The sequence below is a fragment of the Brachycentrus maculatus genome, unplaced genomic scaffold (assembly GCF_059751285.1).
Source record: "Brachycentrus maculatus isolate JH-2025_06_01 unplaced genomic scaffold, ASM5975128v1 h1tg000005l, whole genome shotgun sequence".
In the NCBI taxonomy this organism is placed as follows: Eukaryota; Metazoa; Arthropoda; class Insecta; order Trichoptera; family Brachycentridae; genus Brachycentrus; species Brachycentrus maculatus.
Genome location: NW_028280760.1, coordinates 3,287,497 through 3,314,190, shown reverse-complemented (window position 1 = coordinate 3,314,190; position 26,694 = coordinate 3,287,497). Strand labels below are relative to the sequence as shown.

General features: G+C 31.7%; 1 protein-coding gene across 2 annotated transcripts; it reads left to right on the top strand.

Annotated features, from left to right (window-relative positions):
- Positions 1 to 2,896: 2,896 nt before the first annotated feature.
- On the top strand, positions 2,897 to 25,314 carry LOC148313874 (uncharacterized). Of its 2 annotated transcripts, none has more exons than XM_088257620.1 (10): positions 2,897 to 3,291; positions 16,419 to 16,786; positions 17,220 to 17,484; positions 18,609 to 18,703; positions 18,913 to 19,020; positions 19,960 to 20,099; positions 20,207 to 20,342; positions 21,340 to 21,478; positions 21,986 to 22,131; positions 23,108 to 25,314. In XM_088257620.1, exons 1-10 carry the CDS (start codon positions 3,147 to 3,149, stop codon positions 23,261 to 23,263), a joined length of 1,698 nt encoding a protein of 565 aa, XP_088113746.1. In that variant the 5' UTR covers positions 2,897 to 3,146; the 3' UTR covers positions 23,264 to 25,314. The 2 variants fall into 2 exon arrangements, with proteins under 2 accessions (XP_088113746.1, XP_088113737.1); XM_088257611.1 differs by having other exon boundaries at positions 2,904 to 3,291; positions 19,954 to 20,099.
- Positions 25,315 to 26,694: the final 1,380 nt, after the last annotated feature.

The window sequence follows — 26,694 nt, the reverse complement described above, 5'->3', positions numbered from 1 at the left end:
AAAATCCCTTGCAAAATAAGTAAGTTATTACAAAATATGTTCTGAATTATACAAATTTAATGTTTTTATATTTATTATTTTTTATTTGTATTTCACTAGCCCTAGTCTCAGTCGAGACACCTGTAATGTATAAATATTTTCCTTTAAAATTCAGACAGTCATTTAAGCAGTAATACGTTTAAAATATGCAATACTTTTAGCCAATATGCAAGAAAATCCATGTACAATTAAAAACCAATTTTTCTTAATAACAAGATTAAAAAATATATAAGAAAAGGTCTTAATATATCTACCTACCGAATTTGTAATTTACGAGATAAACTAATCACTTTTAATTTACATTTCGCTAGGTAAATACAATTTTTCCTTAAAAACTTTTGTGTCTCGGGTTAGGATGTATTCCGTATTATTTTTAAATACTGTTGCACCGGAACACGTGTCATAATTCAGATTTGAAGAAATAGTTGTATTTACCAAGTGAAATTTAATTTGAAAATAGATACATATTCCTACAGAATGACTGCCAAATCAATTAATGGAAAACTATTGAGTTAATGAACTCTGAAAGTTTTCTGGATTATTTTTGTAGTAATATTTTACTTTCAAACATGCTTAATTTTGCCGTTATCATTGACTTCTTCAATACAATTTAACAACATAACAGGGTCAAAATTCTGATCAAAATGTTCAGCCTTTAAAATAGATGACCTTTAGTGGAAGCGATAGTATTCCGAGAAATAATCAAGTGAGGCGTCTTTAGAAAAGGTTCTGGTATTATAATTAAGGCTTAGAGGACGTCAATCGATATCGAATCCGAAAGAAACTTGATTTATAAAAACAAATTAAGGATGATAAATTGAATACGATATAATTTAGGATCCTCTTTTTTCGAGAGCAAAATAAATTGACAATCTCTATCAAAATGTCCAAGGTTTAAATGACCGGCTTTTCCATTCTTTGTTTTTTATATTTGATTATTATTTATTGTATCAGATACTGGATGTTTCACCCTTCGGATGATATGTCAATGTTATAGGTGTCTCAACTTGAGATAAAAAATCTTCGATTAAAAAATTAAATAGACTTTTTATCTCGCTTTTTGAAACTCTGTTAAAAATTACGTTTTATTTTTATTTTATTTGAAAATTTTACACAACTCTTACATAAATACATTCATATTCATGAGTATCAAAAAAACAGGTATTTGTTACATTCTAGCTACAAAATTACGCATATGTAATTTAATATAAATACCTGGAAGGAAACAAGAGGGAGGAAAAGGGGAAAAGGGAAAGATCAAATCTCAAGTCTAAGAAAAATTATGTGAAAATTGGGACACACCACGATATGAATATCGACTTACTTTGTACGTGATCTCAGTGCTGACAGTGTCGAGTAGAAAATATTGAAATTCTCATATTCATCGTTGACCAATTTTGATGAACGATAAAAACTCAAAAAAATAACTGGTTATTCTCAGATTCATATTATAAACACAATTAAGTAACTAATCGACTTCCAATATATTTTCAGCGCTACCTTAATCAACGTTCACGTCGAACCCTTTCAAAAGGTATGAAAACTAATTCTTAAACGGATAAAAAAAATAGGGCCGAAATAATTAACTTGCTACTAAAGAGATAGTTAAAAATAATCATTCATCTTTATCAGTTATTTTAAACTTAAATTAAATAATCATATTTAACATATCGCTCACTCCTTTCAAGAACGTCATAAATCAAAAATCATCAATTTTCAGCTGTGCATGTTGTGTTTCGGAATGCCCAGAAAATGTACTATATCCCAGCAAAAGCGGCATATTTTTAACATAATATTTACCCACTAAGGGCAGAAAGTGTTGTTTTTGTATTTTGAAGAAAAGGTAGTGTTTAATTATTTTTTTAAATATATTAAATGTTTTTCAAATTGTGAAATAACCTCCAGGTTTTACCTAAAAAGATGTGTTGCACAGTAAAAAGTTCAATAAGTGGCTTGATATTTATTTTTAATACAATGTGTTATATTTTTAAACTTTAAAAACGTTCTCCTGAAAAATCATGTTTTTTGATTTATGACGTTCTTGAAAGGAGTGAGCGATATGTCCTTACTTTGAAAGGAAAAATATATATATATACAAATATATTACAAATTACAATAATGTCCTCACTGGGCTTTCCCATGCCGAAGGCACATTTTACAAAATGCATTTATAAAAGAATAATGAAAGAAAATTGTTTAAGCATTCATAAAATACAACATGGCCGAATGATGCGATCTATTTCAGATCTTCCAATATCCATTTCAGATCTGCACTTTTTTTTATATGACTTTATAGATATTTAATGACTTTATGGACAATGAAAGCAGGTTGTACAAATTTATTGCATAATAATAAAAATTCTTTTGACCAAAAAGCACATATTAGTAATGTCTGCTTTCTATTTTTTTTCCATGTAGCCACATAGAAGAACACAAGAACACAAAGCATGTCAGCATTCTATTTTCTTTTTTTTCCAAGAGCCACAGAGAAGCGTGACCGGGTACAGCTAGTATTAAAGAAAATTGTTGATACTCGTTATTGTGGTTATAGTATGAGTATTAACGTTGCACTTGACAATACTTTGACAGGTGACTGAACTCGACAAAACAAACTTTATATTTATCCAATTAATCTTTGATGGAAAAAAACACGATTCTATAAAATATTGTTTGGTTTATTTTAATGGGCCGTGCAGCGGGGGGTTGCGGAAAAAACATTTGAAAATGCGCAGTAATCATTAATTAAACGTCAAACTTTACGGCCGGCGAATTCTTTCGGTAGCGTGACACGCCACTTCTGGCAGAGAGACGATCTTGTCACGAAAACAAATTGGTAATTAAGATCTCGGTCACTCCCTTACGGCCGTGGTGTGTTTTTTATGCCCAAACGTGTTCCGTGGGCGCCATGCAGTTGGCCGGGACACATTTTAAAGCCAGGGTTTCCAAAGATCGGCACATTGCGCCGGGCGCTGCCGTCCCGCCGACATCCCGCTCCAACCGAGACGACATAACCTCAATTTCCAGTGGTTTCCCGCCGCGCCTAGTTCGCGACACGCCGCAAGGCCAGCGTTCGAACCGAAGGTTTTCCGGGATATTTGACAAGAGACATGTTTCCGCCTTTTGTGCTTCGGGTCCTACCCCTCGTGTTGGTAGGGGTCGCGTTCAGTCACGCTAGCCACTTCACTACCCTGAGTAAGCAGCAAAGGGAAGACCCCAATATCCGAGTGACCGACGACTCTGTTATCATTGAAGGTAATGAAATATTACAAACCAAATATTTTCTTCAACCTTCTTGCTGTGTACTTTCCCAATCATTTTTATTACTAGGTTTCAGTCAACTTACTGTCATAACTGCTTACTTATTGTATCTTCTATTATCAACAGACTTTTTTTATATTAGTAGGTATTTTATAAACAATATTTTAATGAATGATTTTAATCATATGATTATGATTTTAATTCAACAAATTGTTGAAAATATGTCTTTCTTATCAATTGACAATGCAAGTAACAAATAATTAAATATTAATCGTCGTTTTGAGCAGTTTATTATAAATCATTATTTTTACGACAAATTAATCAAAATTTAACTATTTATTATAAATTAATTGGAAAACTAACACAATAAAATAACAGAATGCAATAAACAAAAAACATTGTATAGTCCAATTATTGGTTTCCCCTTAACTAATTATGTAACACTGTCAAAGAAATTATCACGTGTGTTAATTTCAATAATCTGTAGAATGTTAAAAGTAAAAATGCCAATTTTTAACAAAACATTTTTACCTCTCTTCGTAGGTAGTGTAAGTTTTCTAAATACATATTTAAACATTCACATTTTTTTAAAACACCCAAATTTTCCACACGTTATTTTTACTGGGAAGTTGTACAGTATTTTTGATACATCGTTATAATTGTTTTTGTTTTTAAATTATTAATTGATTATTATTATTGTACGTGAAGTATCTTTGTAGCTGTTCAGTTGACATTTTTGTATCATATATAAATAAATATAATTCAAGCTAAACGTGTATATTAGGTTGTTATAAATATAAATACTGATCGATTTATAAATACCAAAAAATAATGTTTTGCTTATTTTTTAACCATTCGTTCTTTTCTCCACAAACTAGATCTACTTTATCTCCAAACTAGATTGTAAATTAATCTGTTTTATTTTTAAAAGTATATGGTGGTATTTGCATAAAACCTTTTTGTAATTGATTAATAGATTTGTTTACTGATCTCACTGTTTTGAAGTAAGGACCCAGCTTTTTCGGTTCAATTGAAATTTTTAACTTTGCAACAAAATACTTCTCTTATTTTTACCAATCTATCGGATCGATGCACTGTTAACAAGATCGTTGATAATATCATAAGCTCCAGATTTCTGGTTATATGTGAGTAAAAAAGCTCAATATTTATGACATTTCTCATATATGGGGCCTTCCCCATAAATGGAGTTTTTATATTGGAGAAATTAAATGGAGAATTTATATTCTATATGTGCTTATGCACCACAAGGGAAGAATAGAACCAATGCCACTCGGAGTTACATACTTGCACTAAAGTTTGTGATATTGACAAAATAAATACTTAAATAACAAAATGAAAGTGTACTGGTACCTTACCAAATATTACAACTACGTAAACTATCGTAAAAAATGGTTTTAAATTTCATTATAAAATTATAATTTAATTCAATTGATGTCTGGTTTCTTAAGTGGTTGCTGCATTTGGCTACAATCTATCAGGTCATGGATTTAATCCTAAATGGGTCTTAATAAATGTGGGGCGTTTTTCTCGTTATAATATTTTTTTAAACCTTAATCTGGTATTAAAATCACAGGACAGATAATCAAGATTATTAATTACACGATGGCAAGTCTTCGTGTGATTACCGATCAAGTTAACACTGCAACGATTAAACTCAGTGCACTATACGCGTACTGTTGTGTACGTGTATAGTGCACTAAATGGTCAGTCGAAAATAATAATTTAAAGAGAAATTTAATCATTTATAATGTTTTTACTACGAAATTTATTTTTATTTTTTAAAAAGTGTTGTGACGTGTATTTTAATATAATTACCATCATTATAAAACACCATTATCAATGATGTTGAATGCATCAAAACACGTGTTATAATAGATTTTATTAATAGTTGTATTTACCAAATTAATTTAAAAATGGATAGATATTACTAAAAAATGACTACCGAATCAATCAAGCAATTACAATTTATATCTACATTTATCTAAAGAATATTTTCTGAAGTTTTCCTGACACTAATTTCGCTATAAAGTGTTTGTGTTATCCTCACACATTTTATATTTTCAACTCTTCATTTATTTATTTTTTAAAATTTTTATTAGGGTTAAAAACAGCAACATATGTAAAACGAAGCATCAAAAGATATACATTAAACAAACCAATTATAGTTGACTACAGAAACATAAAAAATAGTACAAAAAATTTAGTGTAGATCTAGCAAATAAACACGTATTTATGAGAGAAAATCTGTATAAGAGGGTGTGTGTGTGTGTGATGTTGATTCCAGTAGGAACATACATACAATGCAGAGAAGCATAGCTTTAAAAGATCCTGAGAGGACAATATGCTCACCATTCGACTTTTCAACACAGATTTTCCGCAATTGAAAATGTCAACTTGGCTAAAACATAAGTTGTACTCACTAGCCACCGACACCGACACTCTTTGTGTCTTCTCACTCCTCCCATCAATCTCTTTCTTGTCTCCTGAGTACCGAACTGCTGAAATATCTCATGCAGATGGGTTGAGTGATGTCATCTCAGCGGCCAATGACATGTTCGCCATTTTTCGGTTTGTATGTATACCACAATAATTGGTTAAAATTGTAAACCATTTCTACGCCTTTATTATTTAAACGCGAGTGGTTGTTATTGTTATTATTCTAGCAGTAATCAGTACCGCATAAGGCTCCCTGAAGTCAACGTGACTTGTATACTATCAAACAGATACTAAAACGTAGTAATAGCACGTAATAGATATTAAAGGGAAGAACGCTAAGAACTATGGTAAATATAACATAATATGAAATAAAATCATTTTCACCGCTGAATGCTAAGCCCCCTCTACTGTCATATTGTAAATATATATATATATATATATATATATATATATATATATATATATATATATATATATATATATATATATATATATATAAATATATTTATACATATAAATATATTTATATATATATATATATATATATATATATATATATATATATATATATATATATATATATATATATATATATATATATATATATATATATATATATATATTTATTTATATTATTTTTTGATATCTCATCAAAGATGAAGAAGAATATGGAAGTCTGGGCATTTACGGGGCTTACGACCGTCATAGGCTGGTTTAAGTGATCGTAAATGCCCAGACTTCCATATTCTTCTTCATCTTTGATGAGATATCAAAAAATAATATGAAAGTGACTCCTGTAATTGGAGATAATCCAGATTTTGTGAACAAGTATTTGGACACACTCAAAATGTTGTATATTTATTTATATATATATATATTTATATATAAATATATATATATATATATATATATATATAAATCTTTTGACAGATTCCAACATTCCTCGGTACCCTCCCATAAAATATTATACGGCTTAAATAACACGTGATCGGAATATTTTAAGGCACAACAATAAATTATTACCCTTCTATTAAGGTAAGATCGACATTAAACTTCTTATGTAAACAATACACTTATTTAAATTCATTTGTGTTTTGAAAATATAAATTGGATTAAAGTTTAAACACATTACTAGATTATAAAGGCAGAAAAAAAACAGGGAAATTACCACAAGACATGACTGAAATTATTACCTATATTTTTGTAGGTTTAGAAAAGTAGTATTTTCATTAATATTTATTTTGCGATAAAAAAGGTTTTTGATCAAAATTTGATAACATTTAGATTTATTTTAAAATTCAGACTTTTTATACAGTCCCAGGCAATTTAATTTAATAATAATGTAATAAGAGGTTGCTTTCAAAAGCTTCGTAATACCTGAATAATAATTTGTACATACTTATAAGATAATTTCATTAATCGATTCAGCAGTCACTTTGTGGTGAAATCTATCCAATATAAATTTAAAACACTAAAAACAATTGTTCGTTTTTTCAAAACCTTAAATCTCCTAAAATTAATCACCGGCTACTTTTAATATTTATCGAAACTTTGCATTAAAATACGTGGGTGTTTCTGTGTACACCTGTGACATTTGTATAACCTATAAAAGGTTATTAAAACACCTTTTTTAGCAGCAATGGTAGCGCCATGCCTCGAACACACCCAATATCAAACGTTACGCATGCCGGAGATCGTGATTCTTGACAATGTTGTCAATGAAGTTTTTTTTCTCAATATTTTCGATTACATACTACTACTACTACTACTACCATCACGCCGTTTCCCCGCAGGGGTAGGCAGAGAGGATGGAACGCCACACTCTTCTGTCCTGACATACACTTCTCGCCTCCTTCACATCCATACATCTAGTCGTACATGCCCTCCGATTACGCAGACTTTTGACACCGCCAGATTTTAGGTTCTGATTGATCTGATCGTGCCAAGTCTTTTTCGGTCGTCCACGTTCTGTTTTCCCTCTCACATTCGCCACATATATTTTCTTAGTCATTCTCTCGCTATCCATTCGCTCCACATGTCCATACCACCGCAAAGACTTCTTCCTAATCTTTTCAATTATTCCTCGTTCAGCCTTACATTCCTTTCTTATATCATCGTTTTTCGATTACATTGTTTTGATATATTGGTTTCAATATTTTTTTATATTTTCATATCTTCACAAGCATTGTAAAATCAAATATATTCGAAATATGTGGTATATATTTTATTTATTATGTATTTGACTTAACTGAGCTGCAGTAACTCTATAGATTCAAGATTCGGTCAGAAAAAAAAACACCAAAAAAGCAACCTCTCATTCTAAATCAAGTCACTTTTATGTTGATGTTATCAACGAAGTTCCAGATTTTTTCTAAATGTCAAATTAATTAATAGCACATACCTACACAATTCACCTACCTTTATCTAGCAGGCATTAACGATCGTTAAATAAAATATTCCAAAAAAATCCACTACAAAGCGAATCCCGGGTAATTGCCGCTCTTGATATTTACAGGGATAATTCCAGTAAAGGTCGCTTGAAATACAACTTCAATCGTAACAACACGTTCAATCGAAACAGAGTGTTACAGAAATCATAGTTACAAATTGAAATGCGTTAAATATTGAAATAAGTGTTACAACTAACATCCAAATTTCAAAAAGGTTGTAAAATATAAAATATGATAGTAAATATGAAATATGATTTTAAAATAATAATGTTAAAAATAGTGTATCAGCTCTCTCGGCAAATGGAATATTATAGGCGGTTGCTGTTCTCAATAGTTTTCCCAGTAAAATTCTGTGTCTTTAAAAATGGATATTTGTCAGACGGGAGGAATATCTAATTTAACATACTCAACCTATAAAGAATAGTATTAGACTCGTTTTGTGTTTATAACAGCCGATGTAATTAATATTTTCATTCATCATTTTCTTTTGGAAAATTCGCCTTCGAAAAAACGTTATTTTCGTAAGTTGGCAATGAATGACGTCACAGAAACGATGGAGTTATTTAATATTGGTAACATTGCTTAATTATTGGCGGCTCTATTTGTTGATGTCAATGATGTTAACTATTATCTCTTTCCAGATTTATGTTCAAAATAGTCATTTGCTTCCAAGGCAGTAAAAAATATTAAGAATAAAAAATAGATACCTCGAAATTGACCCCAAGTCTCTTTACGTGATGGCATCAATAAATTCGGAGAGGTTTTTTTGTCCCAGTATTTCTGCCCACCCAATGAACTTGTTCACAGAAATGGTGTAGGTTGGTGATCCTATTAGCTTACGTATAAATAATGCATTACGTATCAAGATTTCCAGGAAAGCAGACGATTAAAGGGATTTTATATGTTTTTTTTTTATATTTCCACGTCACTCGGTACCACACAATAAACACCTTTCTTACATTTTTAAATTAAATTTAACTAAAACTTTCTTAGTAATGTTCTAAAACAGCAAAAAACTCACCAATTTTCTAGCACTGGAAATAACTCCTCATAAATACGTAAAATTTTATAATAATACAAAATTGCTATTATTTTTAGGGTGTATCTCTTTTAAACTAAATATTTTTTATTGAATATTAATATGTATTTACATAATAACAAAAATCTATTAACGTTTTGTTTTTAAATTATTTATTGATGATACATATCAATATATATATAGAAGTCTCAACTTGACTAAGTATATATCGTTTTCATACGAAAAAAGGTGGAAGTCTGAACATCCTAGAGCTTACGACCCGCCATTTAACTGGGTTAAATGATCCTTATTCTTAAGTAGTGACTTCAAAAAACTATAGATGGATCGTCTCAGTCAAGACATCTTAATATATAAACAAAATTTACTTGTTAAATGCCACTAATTATTACATATGACACGTGTTTTATTATCAAACACCAAATGCTAAATTCAGCGCAAATTTGAGAGATGAGAGTAGAAGCTATTTCTTATTTTTATCAGTGGGCAACATGGACAATAAGTGGAGAGTCATTGTCATATATTTAACCAATTTTTAATGTTTCAAAATGTTGACGTTTTTAGTATTAAAGACTTTTAAGTATTAGCTATTTGAATGATTTTTACGTTATTACTATTATACGAAAGATGATTATCAATTATATGGTTATGTGAACTCGAAAAAATTATCATTTCCTACGGATTATGTACAATAAATATTACATACGCTATTAATAAATAAATGCAGTTTTATAGAAGTAAGTATTTAAAAAAAATAGATATATAACCATCACTCTAATTTTATAAATGGCTAATGGCTATAATTATACTCGATATGATTGATTCGTTAAAAGATAACTACTTTGATTTATGACACTGAAGATTTATCCAAAGGAAAACCAGTTTCTATTTATATGAGGATAAGATCAATCTTTAAATTTCAATGGGGATCGCTTTAATTTAAGATACGTAAACAAGTTCATAAACAATAATATCGATCGGTGCTCTAAAGTGCTTAAAATCTAAATTCGGAGAACAATAGACGACGAGTTCAATAAACCTGCGCCAGAATACGTAATGAATTTATGAAATAATATTCCGTTAGCAGTGAATCACGACCGCCCAGAAGAAAAATCTTACGAGATGTTATCTCGAGCGATGTGTCCAAATGTCAAGACACGATCCAAATACATTTACCTGAATTCCAGCCACCCCAAATGGCTATCTTTACGGTCGATAAATTAAACCAAGCTTCCATGTACGTAAGTGACAAGTCTCCGAGAACATGAAAAGCAGCCACGATAAATAAACATCGAATATAGGACTGAAATGAAGATGGCGGACCGTTTTGGCATTATTTAAATTATGTTTCCTGGAAATCGATCCTAACGGAGTTTTTATTATTAAAATTAGGCGAAATGTGGAACGAGTTAGCGACCTAGACGTCGAAACGGACGCGAAGTCTCAAAAAATTGAATGAAACTTTTTAATTTATGGTAAATTATAACTTGCTAGAATTTTAAATGTTCGCTTTTTGCGATGAAACGAACACTTGACAACCATGAACGTAGGTGTTCCATTATTTATGTTTTAAGTATGTAAAAAGTATAACATATTTTTGTCACTTGACAACTGTCAAACATCAATACAATACATTATATAAAATTAGACAATATTTTTTAATATTTTTTTTTTTATTGAATTAATGTATATTTTGAAACATTAAAAATTGTCTCATTTTTTATGACATATAAAGTTTTAACGGAGGAAGTTAAAGGACCCCCAACCTAACGAACTTTTTTTGTTTTTTCGATTTATCCTTTTTATGTAATTTAATTATCACTAAAATAAATATTTAATCGAAAATTATAACAACGTATTTTTACGTCTTTTTATCCCATCAAAGTATATTTGTACAGTGATAAAATTGAACAATTTTCTCTTTTCCATTTTAACTGAATCAAAAATATTATAAAAATATGAATAAAATTTCACAATTGCAATTTTTCTGTTTTTTTAATGATCTTTGAAAATGTGATTTTATTGATGATCACTTCGATCATCTCGTTGGATGTGCGATGTTATATTTGCTTTTAGTGTATAAATATTAACATTCTAACTACAGTAGCAAACAATTTTCTCTTATTTGTCTTGAAGTTACCTCCTACGTATATTGTATGTACATGCTACTAGTTACCTATTATCATTTATAACCTCAGCCACTAAGGTTTTTTTTAGAATTGGAGCGAAAAGTGATCGATATCTCGATTTAAAAAAATCATAAAAATATTCGTTTCGTTACACTGCGATTATTATTTGCAAAATCAAATTTAATTTCAATAAAAAAAATCAATGTACTTTATATTTATTTAACAGTTCATGGAAACATATTTGAAAAGGTCAGAGATACTGGAGTTTTCTTTAAATTTTGTAAGGTCTATAAATTTTAAAAAAAAATTTAAAATATGCTATTCCTAAGTATTGTCCATTTTTTTTAAAATGACCATATATAATATTATTTTTAAAAAAAATATAATAATAATAATAATGCCTTATGAGGGCGTTTTAATTTTTAAAAACAAAGCAATAAATCCATTATAAATAGGATTCCATAAATAGGATTCTTTGTAATAACCAAGCAATTAAATAATATTTTTGATGATACTTTGTACCAAAAAAAATGTAGGTATGTAAAAATTAATAAAACACAAACTTTTTTGTTACAATAAAATTACGCACTCAACCCTTTTCAATTCAAACCTAGACTCACCTTATCACTTAAATATGTATATTTTTTTGTGTCAAGTTTAGAACATTTCCACCTCTAAATGCTCGAAATCATAAGGTTTTTTTCGAATCCGTTTGGAAAATCGTACTTAAAAACATTTTAATTTTGTTTTATAACTTATTATAAAGATAAATTTGAAAGCTCTTTAAATCAGACAGGCTTTAGTCCGCACAAATTTATGTGATTTACGTTGACGGCAAATCTCATCCAAAGTCTCCGACAGATTAAATATTGATTTACAAATTCTTCGAAAATCTTTCTTCAACCGTGGCACACACGTGGCGCGTATAACGATCGCGCCATGTGTTACATTATACCTACATGCGGACAAGTGTCCGACAGTCGTCAGGACTACTGGCAGGGAGTAAACATCCCAATACGGCCATTTGCATTCAGCGAGAGGAGCGGACGTGTCGTTGGCCGATGTGCTAGCCCTCCCGAGACACGACCTGGTGTCGACATGGCTCGGTGGAAGTTGGCATCACGCCGTTTCCGAAATACCATCTTAAAAATTGAAAGAATATTTTCATTAATTGATTCGGCAGTCATTTTGTGGTAATGTCAATCCATTTTTATTTACCTAACGTAGCTACGGCTAATGCAACACCGCTTATCGTGACCCTATTTAGGCTTCAACTTTTTAAGTTTTACAGACTATTAAGAGTGAATTTACTCTTTATTATTAAAATTACTACATTTTCATATAATTCATTAGTGAAAATTCTGGGCTAAAACACTCGCTATCTCGCTATAGGTGTGTGTTTAATTTTAGGCTGAGATCTCAGACGTTCGAATTCAGAACGCAAACGGCCACGTTAGAGGTAGGACGTACTTCCACGCACGATTTTTCGTAATGGTTAGATGGATAGTTAGTTTGTAAATATTATAAATGCTTTATACAAAATATTCCCATGAGTTTTATACGAACCTCATTTTAGAACATAAGAACATAAGAACATAGTTTCACATTTATATATATGTATAGACTAGGGTATAATGTATTAGGATTTATTTTTTTTGTATACGTATATAAAGACATATTTATAATATGTAAATTGCTAAAATTTTGACTTAGCTTCACATGCGGTATTTTTTATTGATTTGGCATTAACTTTGCGGAATAACGTTATAATTTAAATATAATAATAAAACATTTGTATACAAGACCACTTTTTGAGTTTATTAATGTAAACATGACTAGTTTCGAGAACTATAGACGTTTTCATTAACAGGAGAAAATACAAATAGAGAATCAATTAATAAATCATCTAGGTACTGATAGAGGTAGATCGTGTTATAACTAGAGGGGGTAAGTTAGGGGTGGGGTTTGTTTTAACGCGAATATTGTATTTTTACCTGTCGATGAGTACAACTGCAGTTCTCGAAACTAGTCGTATTTACATTAATAAGCTCAAAAAGAGACCTGATAGAAATGTATTATTATTATATCTTTCTAATGCTTTCTATGGTGATTTCTCAATTTTTTTATACTTTATTATTTCTATGTATTTATGTGCATTATTACAATGACCGCATAGTGAAAACTGGATAAAACGAACGTGAAGGAATATCAACATATGTAGTTTCATTGAGTAATAAATCAACGAGCGGGTAGCAACGCAACCTAAAATCGAGTAAATATTAAAATGATTTAAAAGTAATATTTTTGTGCAACTCCGTAGTGTAAACGCACTGGAGGTCCTGGGTATGGTTTTCAAGGGGGTCAAAATGAAAATAAGTGATTTTCACTGCCAAATTAGTTTACTATCAGCCTGGACACCAGTCCACTTGACCAACAAGGACTGATCATTTCGTGCAATTGTTCAATGCAGTCCCCTATGCACCATTGGGTACAGATAGGGGTATGAAGAAAAAGTTATATTTACGATATGATTAATATTTTCTATGAAATGCATGATTTTAAAATCGATAACACAGTTCATTTATTTTAAATGGTTTATTGCTAGTACCCATAGAAATAATTTATATTTGAAGTTTTGCACTAACATTTAATAGAAGAACCGCAATTCGTATGATAAAACAACTGTTTTATAGCTTTTTCACTATTATTTTAATAAAGCAGTTTTGTTAAATGGATAATTGTTGTCGTTCGTTTAGTACATACTCGTAAGTACTTCGCTACGCTAAAACCGTATTCACCCAAAAAAACTACTGATTTTTTTTTTACATATGTACATTAATATATGTTAATAAATATATTTATAAAAATTCGATTAATGTTATCTGTGAAATAACTAATTTTACATATTTATGTAACGAGTAAGGTTTTTTTTAATACGTAATAAAAAAATTAATACTCTTGTAAAGTTATATTAACTTACATATTATATATTTTTTTAACGATTGTTACTATATTTTGCTTGAGGAACATAATTTTTACAGAACAGAGTTTATCAACGGTCTGCAAACACATTTGGATTTCATTTCTCCATTAACGTTTTTCCTTTGTTGAAATATGTTGGTACAATCGTTCACCGAGATTTTCAGGAAATAATTCCAGGAGAGAATCCAGAAAATGAAAAAGACATATGTTACATTATTATTTTATACAAAAATCATCGAAAATTGCATTTTGTTTTATATGAATATACGAGTATATGTAGGTAATCAAATTAATCTTTTCAATGTCATTTTACAAGAAAACTTTAACTTTTATAAAAAATGCTTTAGAAATCGGGAATTAGAGCGGGAAAAGAAAATAAATAAACGAGATTTTAATTAATTTAACGGGCAAAGAGTAAAATTTTGGTCGATCGGTGTTATCTGATTGGAAAATAAGAGTACGTAATAAATAAGGCTTAATTTGTATGGCCGATGTCAACGACCTTGCGGTGTTTTGTGAGAACATGTTTCGGCAAACTGATGTTGCGACGAAACAGTTCGTGGTCATGTAGTGCGAACAGCCTTCCTGGCGTCGTGCCTAAGTAATTTGACATTATTATCGCCAATGCACAATATTGGAACTGAATTCCTGAATGCGGTATGCAGATGCAACACGTTGCTCAGATTCTGTTTTTCGACTGTCACAGTATTCAGCAAGAGTGAGGGAAACTTAACATATTTTATTTTTATTTTATTTCATTTGGGAATTTTACAGAAAAGTTACATAAATAATGTCATTCGTATAAATGAGGGTTTAAAAAGCCTTCTTAGAACATCCAAAATGAAAACTTTACGACCCATTGCAGGCCTAACAAACACTGCGCGACAGAGTAAGAAACTCTGAAATAAGAAAAATCTGCGATGTTGAAGATGTTATGCTATGGGGAAGAAATTGAAGACGATTCTAAAGAAATCATGTGGGAAGAGCAAGTTCGGATCGAGTGGTGAGGATAGCAGCAGACAGCAGCATAAGAGGTAACATATCCCCAGGAAGACCACCTAAACGATGGAGAGATAGCTGGTCTTCCACCTCCCAGGAGCGGACCGGAGAGTGACAGGACATAGTCCTAAATAAAGAGGAATAAGAAAACATAAATGAGTTACACAAAATAAGTGCTTGTACTATTTCAGTGACTAAATTCCACATTTGTAAATTTGTGAAAATACCTGAAAAAAAGGACGGGGGTGGGGAAAAAGAACTCTTAATTTGTGAAAAATGCCTATATTTAAACCAAAATCGATTACGCTAGGTGCCAAAAACCGTGGGTTCGCCGACTGCGACTGGGGATACTTAAAACCGCGGAATAGCTTGTGGCGACCAAATACGATGTTCGCGCCATATTACGCGCCGGTAAGTACGAGTATGCGATAAACGGAAATTGATGAGTGGGCGCGGGCGAGGTGTAATGAACCTCCAAACAATTTGACGACCAATGAGACTATCCAAATAGGTTTATTGTCATGTAAAACTGAATGCGATACCTGACACTACTGCTAATACGTATATATGTACATGTATATGTGTGTGTATATATATATATATATATATATATATATATATATATATATATATATATATATATATATATATATATATATATATATATATATATATATATATATATATGTATGTATATATGTGTATATATATATAAGTATATGTATATATATATATATATATATATATATATATATATATATATATATATATATATATATATATATATATATATGTACACATATATACATATACAAATATATTTATATATATATATATATATATATATATATATATATATATGTGTGTGTGTGTGTGTGTGTGTGTGTGTTTGTGTTTGTCAATGAAAAAAAAAGGTTTAAAAGAATGAAAGGATTTTTTTTAACTTTTGAGATATCTCGAAAATCTATTTTTTTAAAACGATCATTGTGATGTTAAACAAATAAATATAAATAACGCAAAAAATAATATTATTTTTTATTTTGCATTAATTTTATTTTCTTTTTTTAGTGACCGGAAACGTACGCCATCGGCGCGAGATCGACCGGAAGCAGCATGGCCGCCAGCTCGTCTACCAGACGGGCTTGGGCCACCTGGGCAGCACGTACATAGTGAGCCACCCGCTGCTGGGCACCTACCCGGTGTTCCGGGCGGGCCCTACGTTGGGCGCCAGCGTGGGGCCCAAGGCCGCCGGAGCCGCGGGGCGCAGGCCGCCACTGCCGCACGCGCCGTGCATCACGGGGGCCGGGCAGCTCGGCAAGTGCGCGTCCTTCCGGGAGTGCTACCCTTACTTCAAGGTGCCCAACCTGGCCTCCTGGGGACCCTGGATATTCGGCAGCTATGACACTTGCAACTATTACAGCGATCAAGTCAAACAGGTAATTTAAACGCGATGGTATCATATATTATTAAAATAATGAAGGATATTGGAACCATGAACCGAACTAGGACAAACACAAAATGCCAAACTTTCTTCTAGTAGAAAGGAAGGCCTGTCAACAGTCAACAGTCCGGCTTCTCCTGATGAGTTTTCCGAGGTTTTCTTGTGTATATATTCTTCTTTTCGTGGTAATAAAGATGAGCTTAATATGAACTTTCAAGTCACTAGTACACAGGCGACGATGACTTATAAGTTACCGCTTCGTTTAACGGCGATTTGGGTCGCTAATTCACTCTGTCCATCTCTGTGCGTGTCTTCATTATCATATTATTTATAGAATATCCATATATATGTAGAAATTCTGATAATAAAGCCAAACAGGTAATGTGAATCCACATGTGCAAGTGGGTAAATTAAGTTTTACCTTCCAGACAGATGTGTTCCAAACCCTGGGAGTGTGTTGCATCAGCCCCGTCATCCTGGAACAACCCGACGACTCCTCCCCCACAAGCCCTGCACCTGTGGCACCGGTGGACCCTTCAGGCCTGTACCATGAAGACACCCCCGGAGCAGCTCCTGCGGTGGCGCAGTGGCCCCCCTCCAGACTGACTCCATTCGGAAACTGGCCCCCAACTATACCTCCCCTACCCACTCACCCCCCGGATCGTGCAGCCCCTACACACCCCCCTGGCTTCGGTAAGAAATCATTTTTATTTCGAAGTTTATATTGTATTCATTATAATATTAATAGTTAGGTGTTATATTGAGTCAGTACTTCTATATGGAGTACTGACTAAATAAACTAGTTAGAGGCAATTCCAAATGTGGCTATATCGTAGAATGCTATGCATTCTATGGACCGATATGGTCAGCAATGTAAATGTGCTCCAAAGAGCAAGAGTAGGAAAACAGTTGCTGACTGATAAAAGTTCTCTCTGGGCTATGTGCTTAGAGAGAAATACGAGCTATTGTACCTTATCATAAAAAGCAAAATAGAAGGTCGACGAGGTCAGAACAGAAGATAAATCTCTTAGCTCTGGAATATGTGAAATTGGACGGGGATCAGAACCGTCGAGGCGCTGTTTAGAGCTGCCCAAGATAAGTACAATTACTCTTAAATGATAGTCGACGTCAGGGAACCTAACATGACACGCACAGAAGAAGATAATATTTAAAATAAATTCCAATCAATATTCATCTGGGAATTTATATGTCTTAACAGCTATTTTAACGAACTACATATTTTGTTATTTTGAAAATTACAATTTAAAGCTACTGACAAAACTTTTATACTGTTATACGTCAGGAAAACATTGTACATAATATTTTGATATATCATTGGTGTAGTCTGTAAAATATCTTACTCCCTGTGGGGTTGCTTTTCAGGAAGCAACTATTATAATACTAATATTTATTTATAATATTTTGACTATTTTAAAATTTTTGTGATTTTTTGTGATCAGTAGGTATCTTGATTATATTGACCTATAATATATTCACTTAAACTAGGTAACTGACTAACTACCATGCCGTTTCCACGAGGGTAGGCAGAGAGAATAGATAAGCACATCACTCTGTCTTTGAAAACAATTTTTGCCTCAATCACATTTATAAAAACCCGCTGATTGTTCTGACTCCTGAAATTTCCACACATGAGTATTTGAAGTACTTGATTATGGCAAATTTTCAAAACATTACAAAACTTTCCAAATATACACATTACAAAAACTTGGCAAGTATTCAGTAATGAATTACTAGATAACAAAAATTATAAATTGCTTCCAATTTTAATACCATGCCAATATTTTCACTGTATATAGGAATTCCTGCCGCTGAATTTCCTAGTAAACCTCAAACCACAACCAAGAAACCTTTTACAACAACTTGGGGAACAAAACCACCTCAGAAACCACAGGTAATTGAATTGAATTATTCCTTTTACATACTTGTTATTGTCTTAAAATTCCTGTAACAATGATCTAGCAAATACCATATATAGATATGGTTGTTATAAATTATATTTAAGATAAGACACTGCTTATTTGAAGACCCCCCAGGCAATGATTAAAGAGTGTTTTGAGGTTATGTAGAGTGTGTAAAAAAGTAAATATTATTATTTTTTAGCCATGGCCTCCCACGGTCCCAACACACAGTCCTCCATCATTCACGACAACCATGGGATCAGAAACATTCTCCGGAAGTGCATCCTGTGGGAGCAAGAATGGATACCAGGTCATTTTTACACATTATTTGTGGGTGGTAGTGTGCAAAGGTTATATGAGGGAAGAATAATTGATGAATATCGCTCAATCCTTTCAAGAACGTCATAAATCAAAAAACTTGATATTTCAGGAGATCGTTTTTAAAATTTAAAAATATAAAACAATGTATTAAAAATAAATATCAAGTCACTCATTGATCTTTTTACTGCGCAACAGATCTTTTTACGTAAAACCTGAAGGTCTCCATTTGAAAAATATTTAGTTTATTTAAAAAAATAATTAAACAATACCTTTTCTTCAAAACAACACTTTCTGCCCTGTGGCGGGTAAATATTAAGTTTAAAATATGCCTCTTTTGCTGGGATATAGTACATTTTCTGGGCATTCGGAAAACATGCAAAACTGAAAATTTACGATTTTTTACTTGTGACGTTCTTGAAAAGCGTGAGCGTTTTTTTTTTTTTTGACTTAAAATTATCCTTTTGATTATGATAAGCAGTATATAAATTGTTCCTACATACAGGCCAATGTTTTCACGAAAGCATATGGCACAGGATCCATTGTGTCTCTATCTTTTGGTATTGTCCATTCTGTCTGTTCTCACTTTACCCATGATTGCCAGGTTGCAATTTTGAGAATACCAAGTGGTCAGTCATATGCATTTGTGATGTCATGTCAACCATAACAGTGAAGTTATTCACTTACATCACCTCCCACCCATCAAACATATTCTACTCCTATATCTATGAATCTGGAGAGCAAGACTGATCACCTTGCCTTTGTAAGACGGTTACATTGTACCAATATGATGCAGTACCCTTTGCACCACTTGAGTACCGATAAGGGCCCTAAGAAAAAAATCAAATAATTATGGTATGGATAATTGGTATAGTATTTTTCCTCTGTTAAGATAATTTCAAAGATTTGTGTATGTTTCTTTAAGGATCAGGAAAGAATAGTCGGAGGTCAAAATGCAGAATTAAATGAATGGCCATGGATTGTGGCATTGTTCAACAATGGAAGACAGTTCTGCGGCGGATCCCTCATTGATAATGAACACGTTTTATCAGCTGCGCATTGTGTAGCACAGTAAGTATGATTTTAAAATAACTGAAAGCAATTCACTTACTTAACTAATTCATAATTTCAAATATTTTTTATTAAACAATGTATTATAAATTTGGATTTCATTTTAGCATGACTTCAACTGATGTCTCACGAGTGAGGGTTAGATTGGGTGACCACGACATAAAATCTAATCATGAAACCCGACATATTGAACGGAAAGTCAGGAGAGTAGTCAGACACAGAGGATTCGATATGAGAACATTGGTAAACATGATATTTTTACTACATATTATACTTTTCTAGGAACTTATACAAATAAGCAGTATCCAAGTTACACAAGTTAGATTTGTGTACAGGTATACAACTAAAGATTGTTGCTATTCTGCTTGTCCTACCTTCCTTCCTGTATTCCTCTTCCATTAACTTCTGCATAATGACACTCTCCCTCATGAGCTCCTTTTATAGTATCACATCATACACTCCAATATCCAAAAATTTACAACACAAGACTTTCATGTTATCAGCAATCAAGTCAACAGTATGTTGATCTAATGCAGTGCATACACCACCTGGGAAAATTTAAAGCATTCACAGGCCCCGTGGCATAGGTGGGCAGACTCCGGACTTCAAAACTGACGTCCCTGGTCTGATTCCTAGTAATTGCAAAATAAATTCGATAAATATTGATTTTCACTTGGTCTAGATATCTGTAATGCATTTTTCACTACTACCTTCCCTATGCTTACCATCCTATCTGCAGAAAAGTCTCATAATGGCTTTTCTTTTTTTAACTTCTAAATTTACAATGCATTTAACACAATTGACAGTTACCAACACAATTGACAGTTAACATAGTTGAATTTGCAGATTCCCAAAATAGAATAAACATTTTTCAAGTCAACGCCTCTTTTAATCACCCTCAGTGCAGTGCATAAGCATGTTTAATTTATCATACGAAATTTAGGTTTCGATTGTGAACGGAGTCATTATTTAAATGTGCACATTTTTTTTCTACATTAATATTGGATTTAACACCACAAAGAACGTTGTTATCAAGATTTTTTATAGAGATAAACTGTTTATATTTAAACCCGTAGATGGTAGCAATAAAAAAAATGCCAAAACAATAAATAAAATAACTAAATTAAAAAAATTATGCATATTGCATACTGCATAAAGTATTGCTTGACTTTATCTAATTAGGGTTAATTTTCATATTTTGCATTTTCAATGTTTAAGCATGACATTATATTTTTTCTAGTACAACGACATTTCCATACTCACGTTAGATGAACCCGTGAAATTCACCAGAGAAATACGTCCCGTTTGTTTACCAAGAGGAAGAACTGACTTTTCTGGAAATAATGCCGTTGTGGTCGGTTGGGGCAGTTTACGAGAAGGTAAGGATATCAGCATTATTATTACCGACTTATTCACCACTTCATTAAATTAAATTAAATTATATTAACTACATTGGCAGCTCAGTAAGGGGTGAGGTGAGATTAGGAGAGAGAAGGGATGTTTTCACCAAAACTTACGCAATAAGTAAAATTATTATGATAACTGGTTCTATAATTCATTTATTTATTTCCATATTTTACATAAAAGAATAATCTACATGAATACCTCATCAGGCACTACAGTACTGTGGCATTTATTTACATTATTTAAAGCATCTAAAAATATATAAAATAATACATAAATCTACACAGTTTTAAAAAAATATATATATTTTTAAAAAATACAGTAGAGTCCCGAAAATTCAGCCTAACATGGACCTAAGATTGGCAGAGTTTGTGAAAATATCAGGTTATCAGGAATGTGGTAAAAAAGTAAAAAGTCTTTTTAATTATTTTATAAATATTGTTTCAATTAAACAAATAATTCATGGGTAAAATTAATTGCAGGTGGGGTGCAACCAGCCATATTGCAAAAGGTTTTCATACCAATTTGGACAAACGCAGAATGTAGGGCCAAGTATGGAGGAGCCGCGCCAGGAGGTATTGTTGAACACATGCTCTGCGCAGGAAAGGCTGCCAAGGATTCTTGTAGTGTGAGTATCTATAGCAACATTTTATTATACTGCTAGCTCGGGACAATGAGGCCTACCTCGTACTCATCCATCCGTTCCGAGTATAGATGACACCACAGTCAAACTTCATATGGCGAAAGATGTCTCTAAACAGAGCTAATAAAAGTAGCTACAAAGGGCAAACTGGCTGACTTCTAATTCCAGCTTTCTCCAAATAACTACTTTATACACCTCAATATCATTATATGTCATGCATCTGAATTTAAAATAATCTAATTTATATTTGAAGCACTAACTTTGTGATTTTCCATTTTATAATTAAAATGTAACTTTGTTTTAAATAAAAACAAATGTACATTTTAATTATATTATAATAATCTAATCTCTCTTTTACGAAATTGAATTTTAATAATAATAGATAAATATCATAAAAGTATGCGCTTGTCATATAACATACATACATAACAAGCTATATAAGGGTACAAAAGGGCTAAGTTATTTAATATGGTGGAATAGCATAAGTGCGCAGCAATTCATTGAATGTCGATTAATCGTTTAAGATTTTTTGTATGCATGTTAAAAGAGCCGAAGACTTTTTTTGCAAAAATGGTCTTTTCTATTAGGTGTCAATAAAATCAAGAATGTTTCTTTCCCACATGCACATGCAGCATGCAAAAGGTCTTCTTCTTCTAACTCTCATATGCACACAAAGGTGCATAGGGCACAGCATCATATTGACACAGTGTTATCTTGATCATTAATTACAGGAAGGCAAGGTGATCAATCCTGCGCTTCCGGAACCAATCATGGATAATATTAAATAAATATTAGAGCGTAAAATCACTAATATTTATTTTCACCCCTCCCCTGGGTATTGAACCCAGGACCTCGAGCACGGTAGCTAAACATACTTACCGTTACACCACGGAAGCAGACTAAAACTATGCAAAAGGTTGCCAGGCGATATCATAATAAAAGCAATTAAATATAATTTCAGGGGGATTCTGGAGGTCCGCTGTCAGTAGGAGAGGGCGGAAAGTGGACCCAAGTGGGCGTGGTGTCCTGGGGCATCGGGTGCGGCAAGGGCCAGTACCCCGGAGTGTACACCCGCGTCACCTCCTTCCTGCCCTGGATCGACAAGAACACCAAGTAGCCCACTCCTCGGAACTAACAAACTCGACAAACCTGTTGCCATACTATCGCGGCTTTTCCTCTATCACTCCAATATTGTCAGAAGACAGATCAATAATCTATTAATTAAAAAGGATTTTTTAACATTCTAATTACGTCAAGTCCTCTTTTTTCATTTTTTAAACGCATTCAAAGATGACATTGTATGTATGCCACTATATTTATACGGTCCCCAGAAAAATATAGGTAGACAGTTACACTTCCAATGGACAAAAATTCATTTGTCCTCTGCTCCACATACTGTTGTAATAGATACAAGTGAAAAAAATGAAGCTTGCATTTTAACTCAGACCAGTACGGGTTAATGCCAATTTTCTTAAAATGATGGATTAAAATGTTAATTTTTTTAGTGATTAATTTTGTTTTTCAAATTGTACTGAAAGACAGACAAATCAGCTGTTCAGCCAGAAATTTCATATACATATGTCTAAAATTTCAGTAGATGGATTAGTACCTACCCAATCTAATTACATGAAGAAAAAGACCATATTTACATTGTGAAATTACCAACCATCCATTTGAAATTTTAAAATCAATCGATTTTTCAAACACAGGGAATGCTTTTATTAATCACTTAATATGACCAATATGTATATGATAAAAGATATAGGCAAAACGAACAAAAAAATTGTGGAGAAAAAACAGACTATGGCCGTCCATAGTCTGTTATTAATGTCCAATGTCTGTACATTACCTTCCGCTCTGCTTGATTAATTAAAGGATTTTGTTTAATTAAGGTTTATTGAAATCAAAAATATTTACACATGCCTATGCTTTCGGCCCGTCATATATAATAGTCACTCGCAGTCCAGTTGGAAAGGAAAAAAAAGTTGTTTTATTGTTTTTTAATATAGGTACTTTTGACATTATTGGAGGTGATAGAGAATAGCCACATATTCCTGGATAAATTATTTTACACTATCATACACGAGATAAAGTAATGTGAAATACTTTAGGGAATGACTAATAATATATTTTTTGTAAGAAATAGAAGGGATATTTGCAATATCTACTTGCCTTACTTTTTATTACTGTATGTAATTCATAATTCATTATATTATATATTTATCAACGACCATCCTTTATACATACTTATTATATTCATAAAAACTGTAAGGAGCAAAAAAAAACAGTATTATTTGAGTTTATTGAATAAACATGTAAACTGTTAAAAGTACTAAGAAAAATTATGGTGCTCTCATGAAAAATATGACATATTGATTACCTCCATTTTTAAGTGTGCATTTATCGTTTAATTATTGTGGCCAGGGCTTTTTTAAAACAAAAAAGGTCCTGGAACTCACATCATGTCAAGATTTTAATTTTAAAAAATAAATTCAAATATCATTTAAATATTCATTACAATACCATATTTTATCATTTTGAAGAATTATATAAATATAGATTGTAATTACGTAAGCGTAAACATTGTTTCCTCTAATTGAATTTGAAAATATATATATATTCATAAAAAAAAGGTCCTGAACGCCGTTCCACCGCGTTACATGGATTAAAAAATCCTAGTTATGGCACATCTTTGTAGTTGCCGTGTATTTTAAATGTACATCCTTCAGATCAATTTATTTTGCAAAAGAAATATTTAACAACCTATAAACGCGTCTAGTAAAAAACTTAGCACTATAATGGTTAGTTAATGTTGTTACCCACTTAAAATTTAATATTTTAAAGAGGTTATTGTTAAATTTATTAGTTTTAAATATATCAAATAAGCTCTCCAGTTCATTGCACAGCAAAAATCTTCGTGGTACAATAAACAAATTTACATAATACACATCAAATGTGAACCTCATTCAATGGCGGGATTCAAATGTAAACCTCAGTAGTGATAATAACTTTATATATTATTTATATAAGTTCAATAGCATAGTACATATCAATGATAGCTTTTTACTACCTTATTTTAAGACAATAAAAGCTATTTTCTTTACTTACATTACATGTAAAGAAAAAAATCTGGACATCTGTATCATTCCAAATAAAAAATAAAAAGATTATATTGTTTCATTTATTCCTTTATTTACACTGTCATTTATTACAAAATATTTTATAAAATAATGTAGACACATCTTAACGTTCAAGCTGTACTTTTATAAATAATTTAAATTAAAAAATATATGTATTACATAAAATGAGTCAATAACAACGGTTTATGATACATACAAATTAGATTTAAGTTTTGTGCAGACAGATATCTTGGTTAAATGCATTTTATAGAATAAAATAATAACTTTATAGTTTTTTCCACGTAAATTTTATTTGACCAGCTGGTAGCAAATAGAATTAAAGCGGAAAAAACTACAAAGTTTGTCATTTTATTCCAAACATACATGTTTGAATCATATTTTTTTACATAACATAATCATAAATATTATGTGAAAATTGAAAATATATCTTTTAGCCCTTATCCACACCCAATGGTGCATAGGGCACTGCATCGTATTGACACAGTGTTACCTTGATCATTACTTGCATGAGGGCAAGGTGACCACTCCTGCGCTTCAGGGAAGTATGGAATAATCCAGGGAATATTAAATAAATATTATAGTGTTAAATCACTAATATGTATTTATTTTCACCTCCCACCTGGGAATGGAACCTGGGACCTCCAGCATGGTAGCTAAACACATTATCCACGGAGGTGAAAAATAAATATGTATAGTATATTTACATTTCTCCAAGAAAATAGAAATTAAATAACAAAAAATCCAATCTAGTCTGATGAAGAACTCAAGAAGTAAGCTTAATAACTGAAGACTTCATTTTCAAATAAAGATTTTACTTTAGTTGCAGTGTTAAAACGTTAAACCGTGTGTATCAGAGACCATTACTGACATTATAAACTAAACGATTAAATATTCACGATACAAGAGACATATTTCATAAATAACCTGCGTTTTACCTAAAGCGGTGGCTCTTAAAGTGTACCCATGAAGCCCTTGGGCTCCGTAAGGCCTCTATGAAGGCTCCAATGCAACAAGCAGCAAAATATATCTACAATAATACTATGATAACAATACTATGCGAACAAAGCAATTTGTCTCGTACGAGTAGGTATTGTATTATTATTTATTTTTTTAATGCTGTTGTAGAATTTGGCAGTGTATAATGTACCTATTTTTGTATGATTTTCATGAAATGATTTTGATAATTTTTTTTCGACACTTTACATATATTTAGAAGAAAAACTTATTTTTTTAATACAAAAACAGTGTGCAATGAAAAAAATTCAACTACGTCAAATGTTATTCTAGTCTATTCTAAGTCATAAAAGTTTGTTATTGTCGTCCGATATCTGATGCCACTGAACAGTGAGCGCAGATCATCTTCAAAGAAATAAGGACCGATGATACTGCCGGACCAAAATTCATACAA